Source organism: Neopsephotus bourkii, unplaced genomic scaffold (genome assembly GCF_033783945.1).
Source record: "Neopsephotus bourkii isolate Nb327-2 ecotype Australia unplaced genomic scaffold, CSIRO-AGI_Nbou_v1 NB_565, whole genome shotgun sequence".
NCBI lineage: Eukaryota > Metazoa > Chordata > Aves > Psittaciformes > Psittacidae > Neopsephotus > Neopsephotus bourkii.
The window spans coordinates 1409108-1429583 of record NW_026901066.1 but is presented as its reverse complement, the minus strand read 5'-3'; the positions used below and the strand labels follow the sequence as shown (position 1 = coordinate 1429583).

At 43.2% G+C, this 20476-nt stretch overlaps 2 protein-coding genes across 2 annotated transcripts; both read left to right on the top strand.

Annotated features, from left to right (window-relative positions):
* Nucleotides 1-1937: 1937 nt before the first annotated feature.
* Nucleotides 1938-8846, top strand: NT5C1B (5'-nucleotidase, cytosolic IB). The gene is made up of 6 exons (XM_061351193.1): nt 1938-2164; nt 2236-2403; nt 5238-5367; nt 5880-6002; nt 6793-6977; nt 7934-8846. The coding sequence occupies exons 1-6, from the start codon at nt 2036-2038 to the stop codon at nt 8270-8272; spliced, it is 1074 nt and encodes a 357-aa protein (XP_061207177.1). The 5' UTR covers nt 1938-2035; the 3' UTR covers nt 8273-8846.
* Nucleotides 8847-14284: 5438 nt separating this feature from the next.
* On the top strand, nt 14285-20273 carry RDH14 (retinol dehydrogenase 14). Its single transcript, XM_061351194.1, has 2 exons — nt 14285-14662; nt 18749-20273. Exons 1-2 carry the CDS (start codon nt 14300-14302, stop codon nt 19364-19366), a joined length of 981 nt encoding a protein of 326 aa, XP_061207178.1. The 5' UTR covers nt 14285-14299; the 3' UTR covers nt 19367-20273.
* The last annotated feature ends 203 nt before the right edge of the window (nt 20274-20476 follow it).

Here is a 20476-nt window from a genome sequence, read left to right as displayed (position 1 = left end):
TTTTTTACCCCTCTTCTCCATGGGCAAGGGATTGACCTGCAGCATTTAACCAGTAGTAGCCTCTTCTTAGAGATCACCTTCTTAGACTGATGCTGAAGTTTCTGAGCAGGACCACGGTGGTTATGGGACCAGGAGCTGCTGTTCTGTGGTTTGAACCCTTTTTCCAGGCTCAGCCTGGGTGCTCAGCCCGGCTGACAGGCTTGCAGCTGCACAGGAAGAGGGTTGGAAAGTGGAGATGTGGCTGACCTGAATGTGGGAAAGGGAGCAGGTGTTGTCAGTACCATCTGATAAGCTACAGCTGAGTAGAGATACTCCAGTGGACTATTCAGGATCACACCCAAGGAAAAGAAGCACGCCTATGAGTAGCAGAGCTACTAAAATCAGGTTTGTTAGATTTGTTATGCCTTTTACATCTTTCCATGACAACAGACACCTACAATGATCCTACCTTGTCTTTTCACATCTATCTTCCCAATACGCTACTCTCAGTACCTCTCCTTTTGCCTTATATTTCCAGTTCCCATTCCCCAGTATGGTCAACACGCATTTCCAATTTACTCCAACCTCCCAGTTTCCATCACTTCCCTGCTTCCAGATCCCTCCTTGATTAGCAGGGCAACAATGTAGCATATTTGGAAACGGCAGATCAGCCATTGGTTTGCTGCTACATAGCAGAAAAGCAAACAGATAAAGTAGGGCAACAAATTGCATGTTGCTGTTGATTTGCATTAAACGTTTTAAGAATTTAAATCTCTTTGAGATCTTTATCCTTCTGTCAAATTTGTTTGCAACTGAACATCACTGGGGAATGACAGATGGTGTAATTACATAAAGCTTTCACTGGGGGGAGGGGGACACGACACAACAACAACACAAAACAAAAAAAAAAAACAATGCAGAACAAAACAAGCAAAAGTAGCAAAAATAATTATGCTCCTTTTTGGAGAATGGGTTGAGGCGGAAAGACCAGAAAATCTGATGAATATTATGCAGTGACAAGGCTCAGAAGCAATGTTTAGAGTATCCCTTCAAAATGTTGAAGAGTCCTTTGGACTCGTGCTCCAATTTACAGATAACCACTGAGTCACTTGCTGCCAGCAACAGCCAACACTGTACATTCGCTGTGCCAGACCCCATACTAACTCAGGAGAAAACACACTTCCTTCCCCACTTTGCATTCCCTCCTGAAGCTCATCAGTTTGGGGACCTTTGCTGTGGTTCAGATAAGCACATCTGCAGAGGCAGCTGGGAGCATTTTAGAAGGGTACAGATTAGATGCTGCCCGCAGCTCGCGGGGGGGGAATCTATTTTAGGACCACGAAAACCACACACCAGAACACTTCACTGTGTGTGCTGCATACACCCCGGACCCCAGTACTCAAATTAATGTTTCTTCTAGGTACTTTCAGTGCTCCTGTGGAACAGAAGACCACAGGTCACTGGCATACAGCCCATTTTGATTGCTAAAATCATGACTATATTATGCAAGAACTCTCCTGGAAATATGTCATAGTTAAATCAACTAAGCCGCTGCAGCGAAATAATAAATCTCTAATGGTGTAGACAAAATGATCGCTGGAGGTGGTTGCCTATCATTAGGTAGCTGTGCGCTGCACTGCTCCAAGCAGCGTGGAGAGGAGCAGTCGGTGTCACAGCGTGGGCTGGGGAGGGGAAGGTGCCCCACGAGGAAGGGCGGCGGCTCCGGCCCCCACGAACCGCCCGATGAGGGGAGATGGTGCGGCCCCGCTGACCCTTCGCGTGTGACAGTGGGGAGGCCGCGGCCCCGCTACCCCGCAGGGCCTCCGCGTGCCAGGGGAGGGCCGGGCCGGGCCAGGCGGCCCAGGGCGCGGCAGAGAGAAAGGGAAAGGCAGTGCCAGGGGGACTTCCCGCTGCCCGAGCAGGGTGGGGTGGGGCGGGGCGGGCAGTCGCGCGGCCGCCGGTCCTTGCCACCGCTTCCCGGTCGCTGACTGCGGCCGCGCCCGCTTCCCGTCCGCCGGTCGGAAGCGCGACCGAGTCCCTCGCCGAGCCAGGCACCATGAGCGGCTCCGGCCCGGAGGGGGTCCGACCCAACGAAGCTGCGGGGGACGGGCTGCAGGAGGCCGAGCAGGACTGGGCGGCGGCGAAGGCTTTCTACGACAACCTGGTGTCCAAGAGACCCCGGCCGGTGAGTGCGGAAGGGCGGGGGTTAGAAGTTCGGGGGCTACGGCCCGACGCTAACCCACTCTCGCTCCGCAGCCCAAGCCCCAGCATGCCATCACGGTAGCTGTCTCCTCCCGAGCGCTCTTCGACATGGTGGAGGAGCGGCGGATCTACGAAGAGCAAGGGGTGGAGAAGTACGTGGAGTACCAGCAGGACAACGAGAACGTCACCCTCAAACCCGGACCGGCTTTCTACTTCGTCAAGGTACCCGGACCGGGCGGCGGAGTGCGGCGGGGAGCGAAGGGTCCTCCGAAGCCAAATTTCGGGAAGAGGAGGAGCCCGAAGCCTCTTTGGGCGGAGATAATCGTGCCCCGAGGAGACGTTCTGGGGACGCTTTGCTGTGGCAGGGATCGCGCTTCTGCCGCAGCGCCCGGCAGCATCTCCGCGTCTCCCCTCGGGGACACGGCCTTGCGGCTGCCCCACTCTGCGTTCCCCTCCGGTCCCTTCCCTCCCGCCGGCTCTAATGCCGAACGCCTGCCGGCGGTCACGTAACTGCTTGTGTCGCCGGGACCAGAGTTTCACCCTCAGCATCGCGGTTGTGCCCCGCGGCGTTCCCCGATGCACTGCTGGGGTCGGTACGGGGCAGCCTGCGTGTTCTGCTGGGCACGGTGCACAAGAAACAAAATCAGGAAAACAGATTATCTTGGTTCCTCATTCCATTTTTATGTCTCACTTATAATAGGGCTAGTATGGCTATGACATTCATTTTACGATTCTATGATTCTGTATTATCCAAATTACGTTATTCTTTATTATTTTTTCCTTAGTTTCATTGGAAATTGTTCTTGAGGAGCAGCAAAAGAAATAGACCCCCTAGCTGGGAGACAGGGTTTAAGCAGAGGTGGAATGGCATATTTGGCCTTCAGTGCACAAGGTAAATGTAAAAGTGGCCTTCAAGAAAGCTGGAGAGGGACTTTTTACAAGGGCATGTAGGGATAGAGCAAGGGAGAATGGCTTTATGATGAAAAAGAGATTTAGATTAGATATTATTAGGAAGAAGTCGTTTACTGTGAGCATGGCGAGTCAATGGAACAGGTTGCCCAGAGAAGCTGTGGCTGCCCCATCCCTGGCAGTGTTAAAGGGCAGGTTGGGCGAGGCTTGGAGCAACCTGGTCTAGTGAAAGGTGTCTTTGCCCATGGCAGAAGGGGTGGAACTAAATGATCTTTAAGGTCCCTTCCAACCCAAGCCATTCTATGACTTTATAAGAAAAATGGCCAAAGAAAGCCTAGAGATTAAGGTTTTAAAAGTATATTTTCATTACTTCAGGTTTAGTCTCAGGAATTTAAAGCGTTTTCCACATTGATCACTTTTTTGTAATAGTGAAAAATATTACTTATATCAATACCTGTGCTATTGTAAATATAACAGGTAACTGTTAAAAGCATTAATAGCACAAGCATTGCAAATGTGGTTTTAACATAAAACTGTGATGATGAAGTATTTCACTTTGTACACCAATGAGGCTAGACTGACAAGTGAATTTACTGCATCTTTTCCTATCTGTAGCAGCTAGACATAGCAGCTCTGCTAGCACAGACTGTTTCCAAGCAATTTTTTAGATATCAATGTCGAATTCACTTTGAGTATAAGCAAGATTTGACTGTTTAACCCATCACACTTTGAAAATCAGAGCTGTTAGCTATGCCTAGCTAAATGCCCCTTGCCTTCTGTTCGTTTCCGGTATGCTGTTTGTATTTGGATTCTTTATATTTTTGAAAAGATTCATAAATTGCTTAGTCACAAGAATCAGTAGGCTAGAGAACTGTGGGTTTGTTGGGTGACACTTTCTAGTTGAAGACAAGGGCAAAAAAGTAATATATTTTTTGTTTGATTCCTTTATTAAAATCTTAGTGATACTGACTTAAAAGTATTTTATCTCGTGCTTGTAACACTTAAGAATTTTCATCACAGGCCAGGACCTCCTTGGGCAGCAAAGTGTACATGCACTGGGCGAAAAATGGCATCCCTATCTCTATTCCCCCTGTTCTCTGATACTTTAAGAAATTGACAGTGTAGTAGAGTGTTAGCGGTAGGAATGGGTTATGATCACATACTGAGATATTTCCTAGGCCTTACACCAGTTCAGAGTTTTCCTCAGCACAGTCCCCCATAACATAGCCATGCTTTTTATAGTGAGATTCTGAGAATTATCAAATCTGTGTCTTTAATCCTTAACGACTGGCTTGACTTTTAAAGTACCTTAATGAAAATTAACCCATTTGATGATGTTGACTTTATTGCCATAATCCCTAAGAATTCCATTCAAGGCCCAAGATCCCAAAGCAGAGGTATAAGCCTAGAGCAAAAAGCAAGTCTTACTCCAAAGGCGTAAGTTTCTAAATAAGAAGAGAGAACAGATGAATACAGAGATGAGCAGATGCAAGATCAAGGAAGTAAGAATGCTAGACTGTGGTTATGACATGTTGGCCCATCATCTTTAAAGAGATCTCAAATCAAAATCTTCCTTATTCAGTACTGCAGTTAGAAATCACCAAGGTAATCATGATTGACAGGATATGTTTCTGTACTCATTACTTAAGGACAGTCTTTGAAAGCTGACCTCCTGAAGTGTGGCAGTAAATCTTGTGTAAATATGTGGCCCAAATTCACATTTGTGCATGCAGAACAAGTGGTTGCACAAATACCTTTACACTTTCTCATGATTTCACAAGAACAATTTTCAGGTGAACAAGGAAGCCCAAGTTTTAAGTGGACAAGAAAAAAAATTGACTGATTGTCATAATGTTCAGCAATGCATTAATTTATTCTGGATGGTTATGGTGTGCCCCAGAAAAGAGATTTCCATGATAAAGTTAAATTCTATAGCTCAACAAAGAAACTTACTTGCTTCCTTTCATGTGAACCCAGTCAAATGGCTGTTGAGAGCAACAGAGCAAAAAGGAATAAAACAAGTTAATCAAACGCAATTTTCAAGTACTTCACATTCTCCTTCAAGACTGTCCTATCACTAAAATGACAGTGATTAGAAGCAAGGCACATTCCACTTGTCTGTTGACTTCCACATTTTCAACCTGCAGGCGCTGGAGCATGTCAATGCCCGACTTCTTGAGCTGTACCCTGATGATGAAGAACGGTTTGATATTGTCCTGATGACTAATAACCATGCCCAGGTGGGAGTGAGACTCATAAACAGCATCAATCACTATGGTAAGTAAAATAAATACTATCTTGTTGAACTGCCTGCTGTTACATAATAAAATGGATTACTTTCATTTTTCTGGTTCTGACCTTCGTGAAAGAAGCTTGTTTGATACTGGCACCCATTGCTCACAGGATGATACTTATTTTGGGGTGTCAGCATAAGATAATATTGAACAGGAATTTGGTCCAAAGCTCTAGATTTAACCTGTCAGGTGTGAATCTTCATTTCTGAGAAGTCCTTAAGCTTTTCGTTGTTTGGTATTTAATCCACCAAATACCAAACATACACATTCACAGCAGTTATTTGGCTGTCTTAAGAGGTATTTTTTTAAATCCTCAAGAAGGAAGGGCTGATCAAACATTGTAGTCAGTTTTAGCCTAACTTGCTGAAATGACAGTGAGCATTTTTTTCTCAAGTTTACTGTCAGTTGTAGGCTAGTGTACCTTTTCACAGATTCCTTTTACAGGTTTGTAGTGTGAAGGCATAGTTACATCTTGTTGTGGTGTTCTTACTTTAGGTTTAACAATTGAACGTTTCTGTATGACCGGAGGAAAAAGTCCTGTTGGTTACCTGACTGCATACCTTACAAACTTGTACCTCTCAGCAGACTCTGAAAAAGTACAAGAAGCTATAGAAGCAGGTTTGAATTGAGTTTCTTTTCCTATCTCATCTCTCTGTTGTGCTTGTTTAAAAAATGAATATATTGTGTGTCTTTCACAGAAATTAGTCCTGCTTCATCAAATGCAGAAAGTCACAACTTTGTATCATACAATTTTATAACTTATTTTTGCCTAATCAAATAAAATCAGGTTATTTCTCTGTACTGTTCCTCTCTGACCCTTCAGCATGCTGATAATGACAACTTACGGTTGATTCTGGGCAACCTGATCTAGTTGGAAGATGCCTCTGGCCATTGCAGTGGAATTAGACTAGACGGCCATCGAAGGTCCCTTCAAACCCAAACTGTTCTATGATTCTGCGAACTTAATCACCCTCTACCTTTGTCATACCTTTCTGTCTTCTGATATACTACAGGAAATTAACTCCCATACATACCTACTTACCTCTATTCAACTTTGAATGGGGTTATCTCTTACAAAAAACAACTTACGTGTTTTGTAAGAAGTTAAAAAATAGCAAATAGTTTGATTCGGTGGTCTCCTTGGAATGTCTCATTTGCAGCACACCTTGGGGACTGTTCCTGTATATTCTAATATGGAATTGGAAGGAAGCATGTCTAAAAATATCTCCAATGGGATAGTTTCCATGCATTTGTGTTACAGAACAGCCATTACTCATTAGCTTTAGTGCTTGTTTCTGCTCACCATTTATAAAGGTCACCACAAATAAGTTATTGGAACCAAACTGCTGACAGTTTAATGAATGACTTTTTAAGACATGCTCTCTGAGGTTCTCTCACATGTTTTCAGGCATTGCATCAGCTACGATGTTCACTGCCAACAGAGATGTTGCTTACTCGGATACACAGTTGAGGGTGGCGTTTGATGGGGATGCAGTTCTCTTTTCTGATGAATCAGAACAAATTGTCAAAGAGCAAGGATTAGATAGATTTTTTGAACATGAACAGCTGAATGAAAATAAGCCCCTTGCACAGGTTAGTAATTCCTGAATATGCGAGTTTTCAAAACATCTGTTAATATTCATTGCTGCTGTATTTCTCCATATTCCTCAGTGTGTATTCTTCTTTCTGGAAACTGATTGCCCTATTTAGTTCTTTTTTCAAGGATAATCTTTAAAATGCATGTTTGACATAAAAGACCCCACCACTGCAGTCTTTTTACCAGGTCTCCCACTTCACTGAGCAAACTGCATATATAAGACAGTGACTTAGAGTTGAATTTTAATTGTATTATTAGGAAAAGGAAAGCCTATTACTGATTTCCTTGATTATTTTTCTCATTGGATTGTGTAGGTAATGTTAAGCATGGGGATATACAGTTACTGAAACAGGGTAGTATCTGTGCTTATTCCCAAGCAGAACTATGCCATTTGCCTAAAAAACTACAAATATTTAAACATAAACTGAAAAAAAAACAAACAACCAAAAACCCAAACCAATTCTGCTATTGTTAAAAATGGTATAAATTCAGAATAAAAGGTTGATTTATTAAAGTCTTGCACAGTGCAGTATATTGCAATTTGATGCAAACTATCACTTACCTATTAATCATCATATAATTCTAATATTGTCATTAATCTGGAAAGAGTTTAGTGATGTCTGTGTAATAAGGTCTTTCGCTGGGTTTTGCACAGGAAAAAGTGCAGCTCATGGTTCATAGTAAAAAGAGTTAGGTGTTTTTAAAGAACATTTTGTTACAGTTAAAGACTTTGAATTGTAGATGATCGTGTAAGCCTTACTGAGAATCAGTTTCCTACTGATCATATAATGTAGGATTATGGTTTTAACTTTTTTCCATGTAGAGAATTTGCTGAGTAGCGCATCATTAGGAAAGGAGCCCTGTATGTCAGTGACAACGTGGAAGAAAGCAAAAGAATGATTTAGGGAGCTGTGGACAAATACTAAATATACTTCTGGTATTTCCTACTTAGGGACCTTTGAAAGGTTTTCTGGAAGACCTAGGGAAACTCCAGAAGAAGTTCTATGCCAAAAACGAACGATTAAATTGTCCCATAAGGACCTTCCTGGTCACAGCCAGAAGTGCAGCGAGCTCTGGAGCCAGAGTACTGAAGACTCTTCGTAGCTGGGGTCTGGAGATTGACGAGGCACTTTTCCTAGCAGGAGCTCCTAAAGGCCCGATCCTTGTGAAAATCCGCCCTCACATTTTCTTTGATGACCAGATGTTTCACATCGAAGGAGCACAGAAATTGGGCACCATCGCTGCTCATGTTCCCTATGGCGTTGCTCAGAAATACCACAAAGCTGCATGACTGGGTGGCACAATTAACAATAAGATTCTTAAGTCAGCCAGCCTCTAGTATAGCAATAGTTATGTCTGAAAAGCTCTACATTTGTATATTGTAAGCACTGTTTAAAGATTTAACTTCTGGCTAGAACAGCCTTTAGAGGAAATATTTTTAATGTAGGTACATTTTTAATAGAGTTATTTTAATAGCATTCTTAAGCCATTTAGACTTTTTACTTGTTTGGGTCTAAGACTGTGGTTTTGATGTTAGGAAAAGATTTCTATTGTTTTTATAGCTTGAGACATATTTTGAGAGACAGAGAAAACCGTTATATTTTATCTAAAAAACTGCTGGCAGGTTATTTATAAAAAAAAACATGCTGCGATCCTAGTCCTGTATGGTTATTTCCGAAGTTACTAAAAGCACAGTTTACATATGAATACCTCTGATTTGCTTAAGTATATGTCTGGTAGATCTGTTATCACAAGGTTTCAGCTTCCAGTGCAACCTTAGCTTCTTTTATCTTGTGTTTACAGGAACCCTTTATTTTTCTGTATTGTTTTCATATTCTAATAAATCTGGCTTTACAATTACAGAACATTGTCATTTTTCTGTCTAGAGGTTTTAGCTCAATTTTCTATGCAGTTTGTGTAATCAGTGTCTCAGACTGTAATCAGTCCCTTAACCCCTCCAGATACTTAGAACCAGAAGTGACCACTTTCAGCCAAATTTGAGAGTGAGCTAGGCGTCTCAAAGACTGTCCCAGTAGATTTCACAGAGTTGGGTGGAAGTCTGAGATGCTGTGAGTATCTTGGCTGGGTCCAAGGCTGAAGCTTTCAAGCATACCTTTGTAACAGCAGAGAATCTACCCTGAAATCATGGTGTTGATGGAACTACTTGTTTTGTAACTAGATTCACTTAGGATTTACAACTGTTCTATGATGTGCATGAACTCACTTTGACACTCTCGAATGGGTTTCCAGGGGACAGGTGCCTGTTGCAACATGAATTGAAATTTACACCACTGGCCTATGCTACCTCTTTTATGCTAAGTTCCTGTATCACAGTGTCATCCATGTAGCTATGTGATATCCAAATGACGCAACTAACATCTGTCAGGTGGTGTTTGTTCTCTTTCTCTCCCAAGTGGATGGAACAAGTGTCCTGTTTTATTTTTATTGTTGCTTTGTATTTATACCAGAAGAGACAAAACCAAAAGAATGTGCTTTGCAGTGGGAGTAGAAGATAGTGAAGGCTTGTGATGATCTGTGGTTCCTGGAGGAATTCACTTCAGAATCTCACGTTAACCTCTGAGAAAGTTTGGCCTCTTCTGTCCGGATGAAATGTCCTGTTATTACAGAAAGCTTCATTGCATTAATGATGGTTTCCTCCCCAGAAACTTAGGTAATCCTTTAAATGTTCTGTATCCAAGCCACAAAGTTCTTTGAAAACAAAGGCAAAAGCCATGATCCTACATGGAACTTGAATAGAGACCATTAGAAAGGTTTGTACATGTTCACACCAGCACATGGTGTTGATGGGATGCGCTGCAGATTTCTGGTGTACTTTGAATTGAATAAGTGCTAGAGGCTTTGTGCCCAAAATGTATCACATTTCCCAGCCCAGCAAGGACGTAAGGAAGACATGAATAACTGAGGCCTGGTCATTATCTGCCAGGATGGGATAGAATTACTTTGCCAAATGGAGATGATAAAAAATGTTATTAGCAGATGTTTTTATGTGAGAGCTCAGAATCAGCAAGGAATAAAAAAATATTCCTTAGCTGTGGAATATAAATTGTGTGTGTACCTTCACCACAAAAGCATGGCTGCAGATTTCAGGAACACCAGTCCTGCCTTACTGAAGCAGAACATGGATCAGCCATTCTTCATCCGTGTGTTGTCAGAGCTACAGAGGTTGGGTGCAGGAAAACAAAGGATATACACTGTGTACAGACTGCTGGCATTTGACTCTCATTAAACATAGCAATTCAGGCTCAATACTGAAAAAGGCTGATGGAATCCTTGGTCCCCATGGGACTCCAGAAGTTGAGTGACTAGGTAAGCATGTAAATCAGTGAATAAATTGGAAACTGAATCATCTGGTCTGTTTGTCTTTATTTCCAATCAACCAATCCTCCTACAGAAAAAAATTAAATCTACAGGCTAGGAGGAGCTTCCATCTCCAGTAGTACTAGAGATCTACCTTTTTCAGTGTTACTCCTGACAGCACCAAGGCATGTGTGAAGAGAAAGAGTTCACATATTAAAATTACATAGTAGAATTTACATTCCTTGTGATAGAATTCAAATGGAAATTAACATCCAGAAGGTTAAGGTGGGCAATCACTTCTTCCGCAATCACTTCTCCTAAACTAGTTAAGTGCCCTCAGATGTTTGTTCAGATTATGCACTGCATTTTAATTATAATGCAACTGTCCCAAGCTTGACAGCTGCTTCTCTGCATATCCAGCTGGCAGCACATTGGGTAAGTGGAGCCTCATTCATTCATGCAAGTGCCTTCCAAGCTAATCTGGATGTCTGGGGAGACTCAGGGTTGCCAAGTAATCTCTGCCCATTACAATCATTCTTCGCTGCTCCAAGACACAACTTGGCTAGTGGGTCCAAATAATTTTCAAAAAAATTCTCTGAAATGGGGTGAGAGCTGAGGAAAAGGGGTTTCTATTTTTGTAGACATAGACCAGAATTGTCTCTTAGTACCTTTCCAGTCCACAAAACAAAACAAGCAAGCAAATAGCAACAAAACCCAACAAAAACCATCTTGCTTCTCATGGTCATGAAGATACCATGAGTTTATGTCCTGGAACTTCATGACCCTAAGCCAGTCACAGTTACAACAACTGATAATGTTTTTCAATAGGGAATAGAGACGAGTTCTGGTCTGTCCTATCAGCTTGTTTGTAACCCTGGAAGACAGACCTGTGAAAAAGAAACTCTCATCCCAGCCAAAATCTGGAAAAGTATTAATGATAATACAGATCGAATTCTGTGTGGAAATAGAACTTTGTCAGGCAAAGCCAGTCCTTGTTCCCTTAGCTTCCAGGTTTGTGCACCACATCACAGTGATGAGTCCAAGTAAGACAAAAGGTAATGATATCTCCTACTTCTACCAATTGCCATGGACAAAAATGTTGGAAATCAGCTCTTGACGGTTGACTTTTTTTATTTTTTTTTATTGCAGGAGAACATATTCTCTGTGTCTGTTGGATACCTCACACCATCTACCAAGTCTTAATAAACCCATGTTCCTCTGTTACTTCACACCTCCAATGCAACCTTAGAGTGTCCAGGGTAGCATAGTGAAACAAACCTCTGGAGGAAACTATTTCAGGTGAAAATTTGGAAATGGTAATCATTGCACGTGTTCCAACGTGCACCCTTCTGTGTTCCTGGACTGTGATCTGTCCTAAGGATGCAGGAATCAGGTACCCACTGTCCCTTGGACTCCTTTGCCAGATGCTGTAACCTGTGTGGGTGTGCAGTATTACTAAACAGCACACACCCATTTCGAGTGCAACAGATAGGCTGAGAAAGCAGTGGAAGTTCGTTGGGCAGCAGAGATAGGCATGTCTCTGACACCTCCCAGAGATACGATTTACTATGACAGACCATATAGGAGAACATCTCAAACTGATTATGTATCTTATATCATGTTAAGGATGCCAAAAGCCACCTGTATCAGATGCAGGCACAATGGTGTGTCCTCGTTAAAATACCCTTTTGTGTAGCCATGAGTCTCACAATGGGGTGAAGAGCCAAGAATGGAGAAAGATTTTTCTGTGGTGAGTGAATACAAAGACAGGTCTCTCAGCGAATCCACTGTGTTTAAATGTGGTACCTACACAGCTACCTACACAGCCCTTGAACTGCCTGAGAAGTATGATAGCCAGCCAGAGAAGACATGGTAAGGTTTTGTCCAGAAAAAAATCTGGTATGTTTCCTCAGCTGTAACCTGAACTGAAGTCAGCCTCAGAACAGACTGCAGCAGTGTGACTGTGGGTAGCATCAATATATGACAGTTAATGGGTGGTTACTACTGCAAATGTTTGCATCCAGATCAGCCACCAGAAATGTGATGAAACATTGATGGGTTTCCTACACATTTCCCCAAATGTTCTAGGTCTTGACTCAAGACAGACATGCTTATTGTCAGCCAAGCTTGTTTCTGGTCTCCCCCATAGGCAGTTGTCTCCTGGAACTCTACTTACCTGCATGCTGGTACCTAGTCCTGATCCTGAACTTCTCCTAATTCATATTCTATCCTCATTGTTCCTGTCTTATTCCTAAATGTGCTCTGAACTCTATTAGTGCTGTTTGTTTTCTGGGGGGAGGGGTTTGTTTTTGGATGGATTTTTTTTGTCAAACACCTTTTTTTAACTTACATTGCTGTTACTTTTAATTGTCTCTGTACATTTCTGTTAGCATCTCTCTCAGGGCTAGGGTGAAAGAGATTTTGATGATGAACCCTCAGTGGCCACTCCTGACTCCCTGGATGGTTTCATGTTGCCTTGGTGATTTCATCAAGGTCTAGGATTAGTAAAAGAAGGATCTGGAGACATGACATGAAGTTGATGGCTGAAACCAGGTTTTGGGTTAAGGATTCAGAATTAAGTTTGCAGATCTGACGAGCCCAGGGGTCTCAGTGACAACAGGTGGAGAGGTCCATCTGAGGCATGAGCTACTAAACCAGCTATTTGAGGGACCCACATTATGTGCATATGTGTACCATCACCACGTGTCAAATTGGGCAAAAGGATAAACCAGCATCTGAGAATAAACAGCAACAGAGCTGGTGCCAATGTCTCTGGGTATAGATATTGGATGGATTTAGGGTCCATGCTGATATTTAAGAGACCAGTGAATGTGAGTGTGCTTGTGAGATGAGTGAGTGGATATACATGTATTTTCTGCAAGCAGCCTTGCTTCTTCCACACTGGGATGGAACAGACCCTCTTGGTCCTGAAGACCACTAAATTTGGTTACCTCAAACAGGCTGCCTCTAAGCTAAGGTTGGTCCTAGAACTATGTGTTCAGCAGGTCTGACTGTCACCTCACTGGTATGCTGTCCTGATTTCCTCTGGGTAGAGGTCATTTTCTTCTTTTAGAGTCTAGAGTAGCTATCAGAGCAGATACCACCATAACAACCTCGTAACACTCCCTGACCTTATCATTTTCGCTTGCAACATGCAGGTACCAAGACATTCTTGGCCATGTACTAACACCTCTGCTACTCTCAAACACACAACCGAACTTGATTCAGAGCCTCAGAACATGCTGAAATATCTAAGAAAGTAATCTGGTCTTGAAGGCAGCACGAGGGTAGGTCTCAGCATATCATTCTGACATACTCATTCTACTTCTACCCTAAACTTTCCCAGAGCATTCCATTGGCACAAAGGCCATCTGGCATGGAAAAGTCCACGCACATGCTAATCCTCGAGAACACAATGGCTTCTTCCAAACTGCCTAGCAGGAGCTCATGAGCTGTGGGAGAGCCCTGATTAGCCCACAGCCTTGGGCCAAAATTCTGCCCCAGGTTGCTGTTGCAGTATATCAGCAGAGATGTTGCATTTCTATGCTGGGAGCCTCCTTGGCTCCATCACATCTATGGCCACAGCCTCTCTATCTCAGGCTGAAGACCCAAGGTAGACAGAATGGCTATTGCAGAGCCATTTAGTCTGCCATGAGACTCAAAGACTGATAATGCATCCTCCCATGGCCATCCGTCACGATTCACAAAGCCAGTATGTAGGGACAACAAAAGTCTCGGAATCATGACATGTTACCTATTCTGCCAAAACCACAGTGACCTTAGGCTGGTTAGGTGTGCGAACCTCCTCTGCTTAACCCGGAAAAGGAGCACATATAATTTGATATACTTTCGCTAACCAGAACGAGCTCACCTAGCCCTCCGCCTAGCGGCGGAGAACTACAACCCCCACAATGCGCAGCGGCACGTTGGCCAATGCGAAGGCGCCCCCAGCGGGCCCGGTGCGGGGCTCTTCGGGCGGAGCGTCTCTCGGCCCGGCGGGATGGCTGCGGCGGCGCTGGGGCTGACGCTGGGCGGAGGAATCTTGCTGGCCGCCTGGCGTTGGCTGCGCGGCGCGACTCAGGCCGCCGTCGTGTGTGGGGCCTCCATGCGGGGCAAGACGGTCATCATCACGGGGGCCAACAGCGGTCTGGGCCGGGCGGCGGCGGCCGAGCTGCTGCGGATGCGGGCTCGCGTCATCATGGGCTGCCGCGACCGGGCCCGGGCCGAGCGGGCGGCCCGCGAGATCCGGGCCGAGGTGGGCGAGCGGGCGGAGGATGAGGGCGGCAGCGGCGAGCTGGTGGTGCGCGAGCTGGACCTGGCCTCGCTCCGCTCCGTCCGCGCCTTCTGCCACCGCGTCCTCCAGGTACGGCCGGGCGGCGGCGGGGCGCGGGCCCGGCCCGCGAGGAGAGCGGGCACGCGGGGGTGCGGTGGAGACATTCGCCTGCCGAGGAGGCCCCGGGGTGCTTGAGCTGGATGCTGGCAGCGTGGCGGCGTCCTCCGAGCTGTGTACTAATAGGCTCTTTGCTGATCAGGCAGTCCGGTTCGGTGTATGGGGTGTTAAAGGGTTCACCGCAGCGTTTTGAAGGAGGGTATAAGTAAATTGGCCGTGGATTAGTACCTGGAAGCATAAAGTTCGTACTAGTTTGGTCTATCATAGTCAAAGCTATTCTGGCTCTTTCCTGTTCTGAAAAGGAAGCACTTCTGCGTGCGAGAAATGATTTGTCTTCTCTCTTAATTCGTAGAATCACAGAATGATTTGGTTTGAAAGGGACCTTAAAGATCACCCAGTTCCAACTCACCTTCCACTAGACCAGGTTGCTCAAAGCCCCACCCTACCTGACCTTGTACACTGCCAGGGATGAGGCAGCCACAGCTTCTCAGGGCAACCTGTGCCAGTGCCTCAGCACCCTCACAAGAAATAATTTCTTCTTAATATCTCATCTAAATCTCTCCTTTTTCAGTTTAAAGCCATTCCCCCTTGTCCTATCCCTACATGCGCTTGTAAGAAGTCCCTCTCCAGCTTTCTTGTACGCCCACTTTAGGTACTGGAAGGCTGCTCTAAGGCCTCCTCTGGAGTCTTACCCAGGCTGAACAAGCCCAATTCTCTCAGCCTGTCTTCACAAGAGAGGTGCTTCAGCCCTAGGATCTTCAGTTACTCTACTACTTTAACCTGCCTTTTTTGCTTTAGATTGGTGTTATAGCTCAGCTTTGTCTCCAGAGAAATGAGTTCATGAATGCACTGTTCACAGCTCCAGTCTTCCTTCTGCCACCTCCTCAGACTCTGTCCCCCCATGCACATTTTTTGATCTCTTCACCGGTGCTAGCAGAGTTTAGTAGACGTACATTTTTTTAATATAAAACGTTTCTGCAGAGTCCCTGAAAACCTGAGTTTGAGGAGAACGGGTGCATGCAGTTGATTCACCTGACAGAAACACCACTAGGTGAGTTCAGCATTAGACACCGGTAAGCAGATGGAGGCACTGTTGGAGGCAGTATTCCTCCACTTCCATTGAAGTATTTCACTTCCATGAAAAGTATTGTTTGGGATTCTCATCTCACCCTATCTAGCTACTCAAGCCATGAGACACAAAGTCATGGGAAGCGAGGCTTAGTATATCTGCTGCTGCTCAGAGCAGTGCTGAAGTACTTGTCAGCATCCACTCAGGCATCCCAGGGCATTGATTTTCAAATAACTTTTCTTTTAGATATCTGGGAAAAGTCAAAGTTTCAACTTCATTAGTGGTGCACTTTGAGGTCATATTCATTCAAATCCAGCAATAAAGTCTAGCCTTCCTTCAGTGTTCTGGGAAAATATGCATACACAAAAGGATATAACCCACCCATCATAAATGCAAGAAAAGAAACCTGTCTAACTTCTGAGAATTGCCTTTTTTTTAGTACCAGACATGAATTTGTTAGGACCTCCTTGTTGGTAAGCCAGTACAAGTGACTTTTAAGCAAGAAGTGGGTGAAGGAAGAGAGAGCGTGTACCTGCAGAGTGCTGCTGACACCTGCATTTTAACTTGAGTTTTTCAGAATAATCCCAGAAGCGTCTGAATTACAAGGGGTGTGAGCTCAAGAAATAATTTGAAGAGCTGTGCCTCCCAAGTTCGTGGATTTTATCTTTAACCTTTTGGGAGCTTGTTTTTGGAGCTGATTATTTGGGGGATTGTTGGGTTGGTTTCTTTGGGGAGTTTTGTGGGGTTTTGTGTTGAGATTAAGAATACTTAAATATAGTCATGGGGAAACAGTGCACTCCCACCACCTCACTTAATTTGTGGAATCTTTGCACAGCTGCAGTTGATCACATCTTGCACTTGTTTATCTCACTGCAAAAACAATAAAAGACTTTGAGATGTTGGAGGGTTTTATGGAAAAATGGAGAAAATGGAAGTGAGCTCAGGAGCTACAAGGGATAACGGCTATCAGAGCAGTGTTCTATGCACTCTGTTGCACTTGGGCATAGCCACTGCTTGCTTCACATTGATCGTATTACTCTAGATTATTTATAAGCCTTTTTATAACAGCAGGTAGGCATAGGACAAGGGGTAATAATGGCTTTAAACTGACAAATGGGAGATTTAGACTGGACACTAGAAAGAAATTTTTCACTGTGAGCGTGGTGAGGCCCTGGCACAGATTGCCCAGAGAAGGTGTAGATGCCCCATCCCTGGCAGTGTTCAAGGCCAGGCTGGCCAGGGCTTTGAGCAATCTGGTCTAGTGGATCATATCCCTGCCAGTGGCAGGGGGCTTGGAACAGGAGAATCTGAAAGCCCCTTCAAACCCAAACCATTCTGTGATTATGAAATATAGGAGTCTCAGCAAATAGCACATGTGGAACTCTTGCTTCTTGAAGTGTTAGTCTTGGAAAATAAGCCCTTCAGTCAGATGCTGCAGAAAGTTTCTAAAGCAATTTTTTTCTCAAAAGAAGAAAGAAATGTCACTTCAATGAACAGATCAACAATCAGTACTTCTTCAGTCCTGCCCCAATTTAGAGATGGTAACTATTATGTCCCTTTGGGTAGAGAGAAGTGAGTGATGGTCTTTGGATCATGCCTCAGGGACTCAATTATATGAAACACTAAGCAACCTCAGGTCCCACAGAAGTAAATCTTGAGGTTGAAGTACTTGATGTTTTGTGTGATCAGATGCCAGCATTGTTAACTGAATGCTAAGTGCAGATTTTGATTTTACACTCTATGTAGTATTGCTGCTAATGGCAGTCAAATAAAAGGCAAATGGTACAAAATTCATTTTGAGGTTCTCTATTTTTATCATCAGATAAAATGCTTTCCAGTGCCTGCATTGGGTTTAAAGAATGAACAGCAAAGAAAATTCATGCTGCTTTTTCTATAAAGGGAATGCAAATTCACTTATGATTTGTGCATGCATAAATTTCCTGTGATACTTTCACAGTCTTTTGCCAGAGGTGGGTGAAAGTGTTGAATTTGGAGCTTCTTTAGGCAGCTTACTTTAATCTGGGTTATTTGTTGCTTGTTTGGTTGGGGTTTTTCTAGAAGAAGTTACTGTTTTGGGTAAATTGGAGAGCTCTTAATTTTTGATTGGATGCTGGAGCATGAAGTGCATGTTACATTATTTTTAAACTGTCTGCACCACCCTCTCTGTTGGTTATGTTTCCTGATTCTGTAGAGTGTAGCATACCTCCTTGAGTCTGTTTTCTACCAACCTGAACGAGAATACTGATCCATCAAATAGCATGTGCTGAGCATGTCATAAATATTTCAAGTCTCATAGTTATTGACTAGACCTGTTAAGTCTCAAGTTGTATGAAATATTAATGTTACTTTTATATGATGAGTTCTGCTCCATAGTTCTCACCAAGCAGCACAATGACATTATTTTAAAATAAGACAGTGTTTAAAATCGTTAAAACACTGTTTTGCAAAGTTCTTCATGACATGCTCCCAGTGAGATAATGGGTCTGCAATGTAATAGTTTCTCTTCAGTCCTGAGGTTAGTTCTTTGAGCTACTGCTTTCTGTTCCACATCTGTGTCTTTTGCACATTAGAACCCTTGCCTATGGCCGAGGTTTGCCATAAATTAATGTGTGTGCTTTTGCAGCACAATAAACACGTACTTTTTAGAGGAAAACAAAACCCATCACAAAGATAAAATTATCATTGAATTTCTATAGAAAAAGCTGCTCCTGTTGATGCAGGTGATTGTTTTCTTTGCCTGCATTGAAATTAGATACAGACCTAGTCTCATGTACCTGTATACTGGTGGGGTCAAGTGCTCTCTTTAATGCTAGTTCATCTTAGGGTTTGTGTTTTTTCAGAAGTGCTCTAAGAGAATATCAGGAAGTTACAATTCAGAAAACTAAGAATGAAATTATTTGTGACAGTGGCCAATGATAAATATTAAGCATAGTGGTATGTTTTGCATGACAATTCTAAAACGGAATAATTTTTTTCTTTCCTGTCTAAAGGAAGAGCCAAGGCTGGATGTTCTGATAAATAATGCAGGAATATTCCAGTGTCCGTACATGAAGACAGAGGATGGGTTTGAGATGCAATTTGGTGTAAACCACTTGGGTCACTTCTTGCTCACCAACCTTCTTCTGGGCCTCCTCAAAAACTCTGCTCCAAGCAGGGTTGTTGTAGTATCCTCAAAGCTTTACAAATATGGAGAGATCAACTTTGAAGACCTGAACAGTGAAATAAGTTACAATAAAAGCTTTTGTTACAGTCGGAGTAAACTGGCTAACATATTATTTGCAAGGGAGCTAGCCCGTCGGTTAGAAGGGACAGGAGTCACTGTTAATTCACTTCATCCTGGAATTGTCAGAACAAATCTAGGCAGATATGTGAATATTCCTTTGCTGGCTAAACCCCTATTCAACTTGGTGTCATGGGCTTTCTTCAAAACACCTCTGGAAGGAGCACAGACTACTATTTATTTAGCCTCTTCTCCTGATGTCGAAGGTGTGTCAGGAAAATACTTTGGGGACTGCAAAGAGGAAGAGCTCCTGCCCAAAGCCATGGATGACTTGATTGCGAGAAAGTTGTGGGATATCAGTGAAGTAATGGTTGGCTTATTGAAATAAGTGTCAGGGGAATCTGCAAAAAAGAATGCAGATAACTATGCAATGCGTATTTGCAACACTCTAATTCTCTGTTTAAATGGTGTGGGAATGCAGATTACTTTGCTCAGTAAGTATTAAACAAGGGAGTGATTTATGCTGGAACTCTGTTTTGAAATAAAGGACTATATTTAGTAGACACAGCATTCAAAAATGTCTGAAATAGCATTTTAGGGTGTGAATATAATTTCTGATTAATCTGCTTGGAAACTCATGTTTTACAAATAAAAAATAAGCAAAACTTCTGCAATACATAGGTATATTTGTCATGTTGCACTGCTTGCAGCTGGGCTGGACAATGCAGGGTACTGATGGTGAAACACTTCTACAAACAGGTTTTGAAAATAGGTCCTAATAATAATAATACGTTGTTGTCTTTTTTTGAGCCATCATTATGAAGAATGGAATAAAGAGTTCTACTGTTACCTTACACTGGAATTGTTCAGGCCTCAGTGCTGTTGGCAGCCTGATGGTGCAGTGAACAAAACTGTTGAGCTGCATACAGTTTAGTTGTGAAGCACAAAGGCTTTTTTTAGTGATGTCACTGTTATTCAGTGAGTATATACTCTTGGTTGTGTAAACTGTGTTTTTATTTTCATGTGTGCTGAACTTGCTATTTCTTGATATGCAGACATGCATTAAAAATGTACTTGACAGTCTCGTTATGGTCTTTATAAGGCTTTGCATGTAATGAACTGTCTGCATTCAAAGTTCGTAAGACTTCACCCAGACTGAAGAGAATACACTTTTCAGTGTGTGTTTGGCTTGGCTGATGGCACTTTAACTCAGTAATGAGATTAGATAAGTCTGTATGATGCAGCTTACTGAATATTAATGAATATTCTTTTAAATAAAAAAATCTTTTTAAAAAGGATTTAGCATTCATTCTTTCACTATGAAAGATAGATCAGCAACCAACAGTCCTGATATGGTTGCTTTGTTATAAAGCAGAAGATTCACTTGTACTAGTAGACCTGTTGTGAAGGCTTGGGAGAAATAAAATGGGCTCCAAATACATGGGTATTATATAAAGCTATGGTGACTTACTCGTTTTTAATTCATACAACTTGTGGA

What these genes read in the sequence shown, in the direction of transcription:
- NT5C1B (XM_061351193.1), top strand. Translation starts at nt 2,036, where the DNA reads ATGAGCGGCTCCGGCCCGGAGGGGGTCCGACCCAACGAAGCTGCGGGG. An exon ending in CGGCTTTCTACTTCGTCAAG is followed by an intron (nt 2,404 to 5,237) that starts GTACCCGGACCG and finishes TTCAACCTGCAG; the next exon opens with GCGCTGGAGCATGTCAATGC. An exon ending in AAAATAAGCCCCTTGCACAG is followed by an intron (nt 6,978 to 7,933) that starts GTTAGTAATTCC and finishes TTTCCTACTTAG; the next exon opens with GGACCTTTGAAAGGTTTTCT.
- RDH14 (XM_061351194.1), top strand. Translation starts at nt 14,300, where the DNA reads ATGGCTGCGGCGGCGCTGGGGCTGACGCTGGGCGGAGGAATCTTGCTG. An exon ending in TCTGCCACCGCGTCCTCCAG is followed by an intron (nt 14,663 to 18,748) that starts GTACGGCCGGGC and finishes TCCTGTCTAAAG; the next exon opens with GAAGAGCCAAGGCTGGATGT.